The sequence below is a fragment of the Rhodamnia argentea genome, chromosome 1 (genome assembly GCF_020921035.1).
Source record: "Rhodamnia argentea isolate NSW1041297 chromosome 1, ASM2092103v1, whole genome shotgun sequence".
NCBI lineage: Eukaryota > Viridiplantae > Streptophyta > Magnoliopsida > Myrtales > Myrtaceae > Rhodamnia > Rhodamnia argentea.
In genome coordinates this window covers 12,205,092-12,217,218 of record NC_063150.1, presented here as the reverse complement: position 1 = coordinate 12,217,218, position 12,127 = coordinate 12,205,092, and the positions used below count along the sequence as shown (strand labels likewise).

The 12,127-nt window shown below is 36.7% G+C and overlaps 1 protein-coding gene across 3 annotated transcripts; it reads left to right on the top strand.

Moving 5' to 3' along the window:
- Positions 1-7,602: 7,602 nt before the first annotated feature.
- Positions 7,603-10,083, top strand: LOC115753800 (transcription factor bHLH18-like). 3 transcript variants are annotated; one of them, XM_030692614.1, is made up of 6 exons: positions 7,603-7,637; positions 7,822-7,907; positions 8,019-8,409; positions 8,507-8,673; positions 8,942-9,322; positions 9,533-10,083. In XM_030692614.1, the coding sequence occupies exons 2-6, from the start codon at positions 7,860-7,862 to the stop codon at positions 9,605-9,607; spliced, it is 1,062 nt and encodes a 353-aa protein (XP_030548474.1). In that variant the 5' UTR covers positions 7,603-7,637; positions 7,822-7,859; the 3' UTR covers positions 9,608-10,083. The 3 variants fall into 3 exon arrangements, with proteins under 3 accessions (XP_030548474.1, XP_030548475.1, XP_048129194.1); XM_030692615.2 differs by lacking the exon at positions 7,603-7,637 and having other exon boundaries at positions 7,772-7,892; XM_048273237.1 differs by lacking the exon at positions 7,603-7,637 and having other exon boundaries at positions 7,779-7,907.
- Positions 10,084-12,127: the final 2,044 nt, after the last annotated feature.

Genomic DNA, 12,127 nt, shown 5'->3' with positions numbered 1-12,127 from the left:
CAATTGGGAGTCAAATCACAAATGGTCTAGTGCATGCTGCAACTTGATCAGAAGCAGGTGAAAATAACATATACAATAGACAACATGATGTAATTTAAGGCAATTCATTGTCATTTAAGCAGGTGAAAAGAACATATCCACTAATCATTATGGGACCATCTATTTCCTCAAATGTCGCAATTCTATCCGGGTAACAACCCTAAAGATTCCAAAATCCATATCTAAATAAGGCCAGAAACTCACCATTGAGAAAATGGTTTGAACCAACTGAAGAAATTTAATATTTGGTTACTTTATAATACAATCTGTCCCTTCCGACCAAAAACAACAATAATAATAATACAATCTGCCTCCGGGTAACTTATGATTGATGATGTAATGAAACGCAAGCATGTCGTCATGATGCATTAGAATGTCTTTATCAAACTTTTCCTTTCATCCGGGTAGCGCTTTTTAAAAGATGAGACAACACTTAACTTGTTAAAATTTGTACATTCTTTAAGCTCCGACAATTTCGACCCAAAAAAAAAAAAACCAGCTCCGACAATTTTGCTCAAATCGTCTGCTGGGTCGATTGGATTGCTTTCATGACAAGAAAGTTGCCTTCATTAAGTAGAGTCCATGAAAATGATGTCTGAGTTCATCATATGTCTCTATTGTCTAGATTTATTGATCGGTGAATCTCATCTATCATCAAGAGTCGGAGAGTTTCGCTTTTTAATAGGAGTAGTCATACAATTTCACTGTTCAACGATAAAATTTGACGTGAAACAATTTTTCATTTGACAATTGTATGAAATTATCTCAAGAATATACTTCAGTAACTTCATAGGAGACGTGTTAAATCCTAACTTTGTCATCCAATCCCACCCCTATGCGGACTAAATGCAACGGGAGACAAATTACACCATTTGTCTAGAAAGAACAATATATTAAGGATGATCGGTTCCCGATCCGTTCTGGTCCCACCCAGGAATGGACCAGGAAGACGGGTTCCCAGTTCCCGAGACGAGCAATTAGTCCATCCAGGTCCGATTCTCAAGCTGTTCAATGAAAATAGTGAAATCGCTGCTTCTCCCTCTCTGTTCTCAGTGTCTCTACTAATCATAAAGCTATTTGCTTCCCACTTTCTCCCGCTAACCATTATGAGAGAGGACCTACATGGCCAACGCTTCTTAACTAGAAATTACTCAAACTCCTCTCAACTTGTTTGCGCTGTAGCACCACCACTACACTACGCTTCAAAGAAGATGCATCGATGCATGAGCTAAGCCGCATGCAAAAGGAAAGGCCCATGCACCAACAAACGATTTTTCTTCAATAATGTTATGATTTTCCCTTCTGATGCTTTGATCTAGCTCAGTTAACGCCCCAGACACACGGATGTCATTTGTTCTGTTATGAATAGAAGTTGCACCAGACACACCATGATTTGGGAAATTTAAAAAAAAAATAATTAGGTTCGGTAGGTTCAGCTCCTCCTAGAATCAGGAACCAGACCTCAAATAATCGATTTCAATTGTGGAACCGTGAACTGGACTTGCTCCCCCAAAAATCGAACCAAACCAGTTGATTTGTTCTGGCCCGAGCAATTCTCGGTTCAGTCGGTTTGTCTTACTCATCCCTGCAGCATATTGTGTGATGTACTCTAAAAATTATATTCACCTTGTGTAATTTTGGTCAAATAAGCCATTCTTTTCTTCCTTCCTTCTTCCTCCAACCAATCGTTGGACCTTGGCGAATGGCCAAAGGTGAGGACCGGTGAGATCGACCTCACTGGTGACCAGCTAGAGGGAGAATGGAGGAAAGAAAAGACAAAGAAAATAGAAAAAATTAACAAAATTTCAAAAAATTAAAAGAAATATTAATTTATTTAAAAATTGTCCACTTCAACGCTGGTCACGCCACGTAGGACGGATGGCGTCCATGTCAATAATTTCCTGCCACAATTGACATAATGGATTGAATTGACACAAATGCATAAGATTTAGGACTTAATTGATAAAAAAAATACATATTTAAGTTTGAATCAGCGCAATTGCAAAAGATTTAGGACTATTTTAATAAGTCTCCCTATTATTAATGGCCATTTTCTTTGCCGTATTTTTTAATAGGATGTCAGAGGCCAATATAAATCACAAATCTCTAATCCTCTTTAGCTGGTGTAGTTGATTATTAACTCTGACAGTGCTATAAAACTCTCATATAATGCATGAGACTAATAAAAAATCCCCCAAAAGGGAGATAAATCCTTATATTCGTAGTATGCATGTACAAATTTTTAATTTAAATCACCATCTTTTTTTTTAATCGAAAAGTCACCGTCTTTGAATAAGCATAAATTGAGAGTGAAAATCATGTGCGCACCATATCTATTTTTTTCAAAACCTTACGGCATATGTTGCTTGATTTTCATTTTACACGAAGTTGCCAAAATTTATTCAAATATATAAGGTGTAGACTTGTAAATGTGCATGTATGCTTTCATAACCTTTAATTCCAAAGCAATTACTAAAGTGCAAGTTCAAAAGAAACAAAAGAATTGCTTAAAAAAGCAACTCGCAGATAAGGCTCGACGGGTGCGTGGTTTGTCCTCTTGGTTGAGAGGCCGTTTTCCAGCTCAACGAGGGGTAGATTAAAAGAGAAAAGCAACTTGTCCAATTGACATCAAATTGCATACCAAATAGAATATGTTTATTTTCCATAAACATAGCAATTTTGAAGTAATTTATGATTAGATCATGATCTACATCTAGGATTTGATTTAATTTGTTTAACGGGATGTGCATCGGCAATTGGTGCAACATGGTGGCTTAACTATTCCGTTAGGTTGGTTGGTGTCCCAAGTCAGCTTTCAGTGATATGATCGATCATCGGTAAAGACAGCCAACATGGTATTTCAGCAGTGACTTCATTTGTCTTCTTCCTACAATCCCAGAAAAATTGGAAAATATTGTTGACAGACTCGTTGAATGAATAATATAGAAAATGCTACTCTTTTGTATAGGGTCTAATCTGGCCCAGTTATTTTTCTTAATAGTATTAAATCTACCGAATATCTTCTTAATCTATCTGACAATATATCCACTTGATAATGTGATGCCGACAGATTAATTCATTCACTTTGGTTTACACTAAACGTGCATCTTCTCCGGCCCATCAAATGCTTCTCTGACAAAAATCTTATGTAGAGTCTGTGCAGAATGCAAGACTATATCTTGCTAATTTTAATTCAAAACCATTTTACATTAAGACATAATAGGTTGTTAATGTTGTATCTAACAATATCACCTAGAAGGAGATGATTAGGTGATTCTGAACAATTTTGAAACTTAATACGGAATTTAAACAAGTTAAAACAGACTGTGAATAAGTTCAGTAGCAAATTCAGAACAAGATGTATAGAGTTCCAAACACGGTAAAGAGAGTTTGGAGTAAGAGAGAATTGCATGCAAAGTTTACAGTGGTTCGGCTTAGATAAGCCTACGTTCACTCTCTCACACCGATAGCCGGTAGGCTGGATTCTACTAGATGAATCGTTGAAAGATTACAAAGGATGTCACATTTTTTTACTCTTACAAAACCTCTCAAATAAAAAATATGCAGCTCTCAAGAACAAGTATATGAATCCTAACAACTAAAGCACTCTCGAATTATATGTTCTGATCCCTCTTTCATACTATTTCAATCCCAAACTAACCGTTGGACAGGTCTTCGAAGAATCGCTCTTCAATCGCTGATTGGACGCCATCAATCTTGATTGAACGAGTATGTATCCATGAAGATTTAGTAGCCGTTGAAATATTGCTTGAACCTCTCGATTCGGTTGCCCATACAACTAAATCCTTAGTTTCTATAAGTAGAGTCGATTCAAATATCCAAGATTTCTTGTCCCATGGAAGGTAATATTCAATCTAATATATTCTCCCAATCTGATTGGAAAATAATTGTGTCAATCAAAGATTACAGACTTTCATAAATAACACAGCCAAATTGAAAAACTATTAAACATGGGTCTTCAAAATCTGATCAGAACATATTGCAGAATCCGAACATAATTCAAAAGCAGTCTTTAGAAGTAGAAGAAACTTTTTGAATCTAGACAAACTAGAACAATGACTTTGAGCTTTAGTAGAGTCCTTGCTGATGTGTTATATAAATCTTCTCCAGATTGAGTCTTCAAAGGTGACATTTCCTTCCATCCGAATAATAAGATTTAACTCACTTATAAGCAAATATATGACGACTTCTTCTTGAGTCTGCACATTAGGTATGAAATAATATAAGCTTTTTATTCATGTGTTATACCTACAATATAATATTTCAAAGCATTACCAAATTCTTTCTAAAGAAAGATAGTTTTGTCGGAATCAAAATATTCAAAGGAAGGTCTTCTCAACAGTTAAGGGCATGTTTAGCAACGGTTCTGATCCTAAAAAGTAATTCTAATTAGAATCACATCTTCCGATTCTACTTCCCGGATGATATTGAGAGAATCAGAGTGTGTTTGGTAATCGCACAAAATTTCTGTTCTCGAACGGAAACGCGTTTACTAACTACACAAAATTTTTGTTCCCGAAAACAATCATATGGCGAGAATTCTTTTGTTAAAATTTTTCAATTTTTTTTAAATTTTTTAACTTTTTTTTAGTCTTTTTGAATTTTTAACCTTTTTAAAGTTTTTAATTTTTTTTAAATTTCCTCATATTTTTATTTTTAAAAATTTGCTGTTGCATGTTTTGAATTTTTAAATTTTTAATTCCCCTCCCTTTTTTAAAATTTTTTAACATTTTCTTGTTAAATTTTAAAGCTTATTTTTAAATTTAATTTTTAAAAATTATTTAAAAGAATTACTTGTTAGTAAATATTCAAATCTACTTTTATTTTATTGTTTTAAGTTTAGAAGTCCATTTGGAAGCCCACGTGGACTTAATCTTTTTAAAAGAACTTAGACTTTGTTCTCTTTTGTAATTCTCAAAAGTGATTCTTTTTTCCAGTATCAACATTTTTTATTCTTGTTTTTGCGCCAAACCTGTTCCCAACAACAGAATCAAAATCATTTACAATACCAAACATGATTCTCATCTTTTTTTGTTCCGAAGAACATAATCGGAGAAAGAACCAGAATCGTTGTCGAACAAACCCTAAGTGTGTTTCTTTGCAAGTTTGGAACTCGAAACAATACTTGAGATTGCGTTTGCTTCATGAAATTTTTTTTGCGAAATAATATGATTTTATCTAAAATCCATTTTCAAGGAAAGTGATTGATTTTCTCTTATTTGATTGTGAGAATGATTACTTTTTCCCCTTGCTAGAAAGGAGAAATCGTTTCGCTGATTTTAACTGCAATTATTCTCTTCGACTGGAAATGCTTTTCAGCTGACTTAGAAAATGCTTTCATTGAAATTCTTTTCAAAGAAATGCTTCCTTGGTAGATGCTGAGTTACTGATTGGTGGCTGACTGCCGCGGTGAGTTTAAGGAGTCTCCCACTTTTGAGTTTGAAAATAATCTTAACTTTCGTATAATAAACAAACAAAATGATTTAAGATTAGATTTATATAAGTTAGTCCAGATAAGAACTGAACACATCATGAAAAAAATGTAAGAATGCAATTGTAACTGACTCAATTTATTAGGATATCTGTTAGTAAAATGTACGCCTGGCTCTCACATATATTATATGCGTAGCTACATGTCTTTTTCTACACCCTTTTTGCTTTAAAACAGACATTTTAAAGTTGATTGACCACATTTTCTAGGCAACTAAGGATCCATATCTATTCCTTTCCCGTCGCGGTTTTCTTCAAAGGTTTTGCTTTTGTATTCTTTCCCGCATGCAACATGATGAAAACAATTTACTTCCATCTCCAAATCTCAATAGGACAAAATTCAAAACCTACCAAATGTGTTTTTAGCTAAAAGCTCTATTCAAGATTTAATTTGTTTGTTCCTTCGAATATCATAGTCCTATAGAGTAAAACATATCACAAGAAAGAGAAAAGGAGAGAGAAGATGCTCGTAATTTCATATGTGAGGATGGCTGTATATACGTGCAATATGTGGACTATGACCTCATAGAAAGACATAGGGAAAATTGTCAAAAAAGTTTTAAACCTTTTGCACTTTTGCCAATTCAACCATAAACCTTTTAAATTTGCCGATTCAGTCTCAAAAATTTTCGCATTTTGCCAATACAGTCATATTGGTCGGAATTCACCGACATGGATGCTCACTGTCCTACATGGCACCTCCGACATTGATGTGAATAATTTTTTTTTATAATATGTTAATATTTTTTTCGAATATTTGTATTTGTATTTTTGGTTTTTCTTTTTGTTTTTCTATTTTCATTTTTCCTTTTTTATTTTTTTCCTTTCTTTTTCCCTCCAATGGGCCTGCCCTCGTTGACCACTAGCGAGGTGTCGGAGGGAAAAAAAAGAAAGGAAAAAAAGGAAAAAGAAAAATCAAAATCAAAAAAAGAAAAGAAAAAGGAAAAAATAAATAATTTTTAAAAAAAAGATGTTAAGATACTATCAACAGTATTTCACGTTAGCACCGCAAGTGCCACGTAGGACAAACCGCTTCCACGTCAGCGAATTCCGACCAATATGACTAAATTGGGGAAATGTGAAAATGTTTATGATTAAATCGGTAAGTTTAAAAGTTTTAGGATTGAAGTGGCACGAGTGCAAATGGCTTAGGACTTTTTTGACAATTTTTCCAAAAGATATATGAGTAGATCGAAAGAAATAGAAAAAAAAAAGAGGGGGGGAGGGAAGGAGGAGAAGATGCTTATTGTCTCCTATGTTTGGATGATTGCATATGGGTAGAATATGTCGACCATGCCCTCATCCATTTTTTCTATGAAAGATAAATTAAGTTTTTTTTTTGGTCGGAAAAGATAATATTAAGTTTGAATGCCAAGAAATTGTAACCAGGTTTAGACCATAGTAAAAAAATCACTTAAAGTTTAGACAAAAGCGCTAGTGAATGATTTTATGACAACTCGACTGGACAAAATTATAATGTAAATAAACCAATGAAGTCATGTGCAGATTATGGAGAATCTTTTTTGGATAATTTTTTTTTTATCTGATTCTATCATATCCTTACTATTGGTTCTATCATATCTTTATTATATAAGCCAAACTGTGTACACTATGTGTCGTGTATAGGTTACAAAACCTACTCTCTTCTCACGCTTCCCCACACTACTCCGTTAAAGATAGGGATTCGAACTCCCACCTCCATCTTCCCAAATGGAAAGAGTGGCTACTGGAGCAATCTCCCAGTGGTTCCTTTTTGGACTTTGGAACGTGAATTTTCTCAAGGAGACAGCTATTGTTCACATTGATTCACCTGTCAAACATGCGAATAAGAATTATTGGAAATTTTCAACTACCATTGTAATTCAAAACTATTTCCCAAAGGGAGATCTACCCCCATGTGAACAAATGCGCACGCAAAGGGAGACGATTATTTCGCACGTGCGAGGTCAGCATCGTCGCCGGGAACGCGTGTGTGGGTGTTGGGTTTTTTGGGGGGGGAAGGCGGCGCATAAAAATAAGAGCTACTGTTCCCTTCGAGTCCGCCATTGCTCAATTAAGCTTCGCTTCTCTCTTTCGTTTCTTCACAGGTGATGACCTTGTTTCCTCTTTTCTTGTTTTCTTTTTTCCTTGATATGACACACAGTATGCAAATTCTTTTGGACAGTAACGTTTTCTTGTTGGATCCAACATTGAGTATAGTATAGAACTAGACGACGACTTGTTCCTACCTTATCCTTTGGTTCATGTCTTCTTCATCGTTTTTGTGCTCAGGGTGAGTAGAGGACCCAGAAGAAGAAGGTGGTGATCCAATGGAGATCTTATCGCCGAGGATATTTCCCGATGTAATACTCCTTCCGGTTTTTCCATGATTAGATAGATCTCTTCGAATATAGAGTTGCAGACCAATAAATTCAATCGCATTTAATTGTTTTTCTTTTTCTTCCGATATTTGGGGTGGATATCCTCAGATGGTTGAAGATGCAGCTTATTTCCATCATCATCATCAGCAGCAACTCAATTCCTCCTTCTCACTTGATGATGAGTTTGATCTGTTCCATCCATATTTTCCTTCACATCCCTACTGCAGCTCGTCTCCATCCAATCCACTCTCTCATATTAACCCCGAGGTGATGCCTGGTTTTGCTGTGCGATCCGCGGGAACTCCTCAAGGGCTCACCGAGAGGCCCCGGAAACAGCTCAAGACCGAGAGCCAGAACTCTCCCCATGCGACAGAGATGGCAATATCACCGCGTTGTGAGTCATCCCTTCATGCTCCGTCCCCGTCTCGGTCTCCTGACTCACGCTTGATATCATTCGGGAACCCCGATTCGTCTCCTGCCAAATCCAATCCGTTCTACGGTAAAGTCTTGGAAGAGACCGAAGCTTACATGTGAAAACAGTTTTTTCTGAAAATCTCTTCTTGTTAAATATTATCTCCCTCTTGTGTGTGTCAAAGGTACTTATGAAATCCAAGATTGTGAGGATCGACAGATGAAAAGCGCCGGCACGACAAGCAGAACGCCGGTACGCTCACAAGATCACGTGCTAGCCGAGAGAAAGCGCCGCGAGAAGCTCAGCGGGTGTTTCATCGCGCTCTCAGCCCTCATTCCAAATCTTAAGAAGGTAAAGGTCTTAAAAGCTTAAAAATTATAGGGGGTGTATGATTGACTGGTGGGATTAAGCAAGAGATTAAGACCGATTAGTTTAGTCGTTAGCATCTGGCGAGAGAAGAGCAACGCATCCGTGTGTTTTAGAGTTCCACTTGCCCAACTAATAATTTCCTGTCTCTTTCTTAATCCCTGATTAAAGGGAACCATTTCAAAATAATTTTCACGCCGTTAACGAATTATGCGACAATAAATGTTCTGATAATTTCCAATGCTTATTTCAGATGGACAAGGCTACCGTCCTTGAGGACGCCATCGAGTACTTGAAAGAGCTTCAACAACGCGTCAAGACGCTCGAGGAGGAGGTGGCAGTGAAGACTGTGGAGTCGGTCGTCGTCGTGAAGAAGTCCCAACTCACCCCGGACGAGGACACGCGCTCTTCGTCCAATGAGAGCTCTTGCAGCCAAATCCACCAGCAGCTCTCGCTCCTAGAAATCGAGGCACGAGTCTCTGGGAAGTGCGTCCTCATCAAAATTCACTGCGAAAAACGCAATGGGTTCACATCGAAAATAACGGGCGAAATAGAGAAATTGAACCTAGCTGTCGTGAACAGTTGTGTTCTATCCTTTGGGAGTTCCATGCTGGATGTTACCATCCTAGCTCAGGTAAAGATATATAACACCACCATTTCTCAAATTTTTTTCCCGGCTTTAACTCCATGTTGTTTGTTTGTTTTCCAAGAAATGTTTTATGTAAAAAGAAGAGATCTCACTAAATATGCCAATTTAATTATTTATCTACCGATATGAGAAAACTACCGGATCACTTATTTTATGTTATTTCATTGCCATCAAACTGAAAAAGATTTCTTGCAGATGGACGTGGGATTCAGCTTGAAAATGGGGGATCTCGAGAGGAATCTGCGTCAAGCTCTTCTGGATCTCATCTGATCTCCTGCAAAAGCTCTCATAACATGCAAGCAACAACGTACAAAAACCCTAATAATGATACTTCAGTTGTTTCATTTCCTTTTCTCTTTTTTTTTGGGGGGTCAAAAGGTTTGAGACCTTTGAGGAGAAAGCAAGGTGCCCGTGGATCACTCTCTCTGATTCAGACCACTCCAAACTTTTTGCCAACGCCAAAACATTGGCTCTGGTTTTTGGTCTGGCGTCCCTATTATTTTGCAGGTGGGTTGTTTTTTTCTCCTTTATTTTTTTGCGTGGTTGATCCGCTGACCACGTTCAAAATACCCACTTGCTGTATGAGGAAAGTCTCCAGGAATTTATTTATGAGCGGGGTTTTAAAGAGAGGCCTGACATTTTCAGATGAGGCCTCTCTCTCCCTCTCTCTGTCTAAAACTGGATTTTGCATGTGGTCTTTCTTGGAGAGGTGAAGAACTGGCGCTTCATATTCTTTTTTTATAAGGCCGAATTTATAATCCTATCTTTCTACTTTTATTTGATTTCTTGTACATCTATGAGTGATTAATGTGCAGTGATGTACTTCTTGTCTGTCAACATTTGAATAGAAATCCAAGATCAGCATCTCCTCTGTTGCCAAGAGAATTATTTTTCTTATTTTAGTAATATGCATAGCTGGACGTGACAAGTCATATTTGATTATTTGGCAAGTAATTTTGTTTAGTCTGTTCCAATATAATAAGATGTATGGACAAATAAACCCTGTAATGGTGGGTCAACAACTATAGATAACATGACAACACATATTTGACAAGTAACCGATATTAAGAGATTATTCTCACGACGAGAAAAAAAATCCCGATTTAAATACTCCACAGTTCGAATCTGGACAAATGTTCGTAGAAAACCATCCTATTCCAAAGTCACACAATTTCTCAGGTTGGTATGCTTCAATAAGCTTAGTTCTGTCATGACCGGGCACCATGGATAATGCTGGCATCATTACCTCCACCACAGCCACCACCACGGCATGGGTAAGCAGACTATAATACCATCTATGTAATTAATGAGCTGACACATCTCTCTCCCCTATTTTTGTGTATCACAAAACGATATCTTCCATGAGCAAACTACACATATTGAGAATAACGCTTCACTTTTTGGTAGCTAAACATATTTGAGGCACTCTTGATCTTGTCCATGGCTTCTCGGAATTTTTTTTTTTTTTTTTTGGTCCTTTTCGCCAAGGGCTGTCCTTAATTTTACATCATTCCACTGCTTTTCTTGAAACTTTGGATGGTTTCCCTACTACTATTTTGAGTTTGAGAGGATATTATAAGATAATGGGAGATTGGTTGAGTATATGGTGGGAGGGAAAATTGTCTAGAGAGCCCTAAACCTATTATACATATGTCAATTTAATCATAAACTTTTCAAAAATTTTGAGCGAAACTCTAATGTAGTCCTAGGCCAATATTTGCTAGAGATCGTTGACATGATGATGTACCATGTAGCACGGTCAGCGATGATTGAACCGACAATAAAGTAATAGATAAGAAATTTTGCTTAGTTCTTTGTTACAGAGGTTTGAGCAAAACCAAATCAAACTCGGGATCTCATAAATAAATAGATAAATTGACTGTTTAACCCTAGACCAACCATTTTGGTAGCAATTTGTTTCCACTTTTAACGCCCATAGAGGGAAATGATGCAGAAAACAGTACGGGGCCAGTAAAATGAACAACATAAATTGAAGATAACTAAATAAGCAACGTGTGCTCTATTTCCCATTGTTAAGTACCATCACTACTTTAATTTTGTTGGAAGCTTCTATATTGGCCATTAAGTAACCAATCCGCATCATAAAGAAGAATCATTACTTGGATTTGTCAATTTGTTGAGGCAAATCGTGCATTCCATGAGGAGTTGCGTTTGATTCGATGCGAAGTTTCGCATATGAACACGTTTCATAGTGCAGGTTGGACTTTCAAGGCTAAAGTTCTCTCCTTTGACCCAATAGAAAAGAAGAAGACGACGAAGCTTTTCCAGTCTTTTATGGACGGTGATTCAATAGTCTAATAATTCAGTATCATGATAAGTATTTGCATTTCTTCTTCTTCTTCTTCTTCTTTATTCCCCTTTTTGCTTTGAATAAACGACAAGAAAGGTCGACCAAAAGTTTAGGAGAATGTAGTAAAATAATCCAATCCAAGTACAACCTTCACTAAGTCCACCAATAAGTGGCGTGTTAGAAGAATGTTAAAAGGGCCATGTTAGTGGACCGTGATAGAGACTTTGAATTAAACAGCATTTATTATTTTTTTAGGAGGAAATTATTGGTCCTCCAATTTTCTTTTGTTTTTCTCCGACGTGGCACCACGGCTAAACTTCAATATATTTTCCGTTAATTTTGACAGTCATGTCGATAAGCGCTCTAAAAAAGTCTATTACGTAAAGAAGATATCTAATCTGGCTGAAAAAAGTCCACTTTTCCAACTCCCTCTCACTTTATAATTGAGTTTTGCTTTGCTTGAATTTATAATACTACTA

Excerpts from the sequence above, each read along its gene's own strand:
- LOC115753800 (XM_030692614.1), top strand. The coding sequence starts at position 7,860 with ATGGAGATCTTATCGCCGAGGATATTTCCCGATGTAATACTCCTTCCG. Across the intron at positions 7,908-8,018 it reads CCGATGTAATACTCCTTCCG|ATGGTTGAAGATGCAGCTTA; the intron begins GTTTTTCCATGA and ends GGATATCCTCAG. Across the intron at positions 8,410-8,506 it reads CAAATCCAATCCGTTCTACG|GTACTTATGAAATCCAAGAT; the intron begins GTAAAGTCTTGG and ends TGTGTGTCAAAG.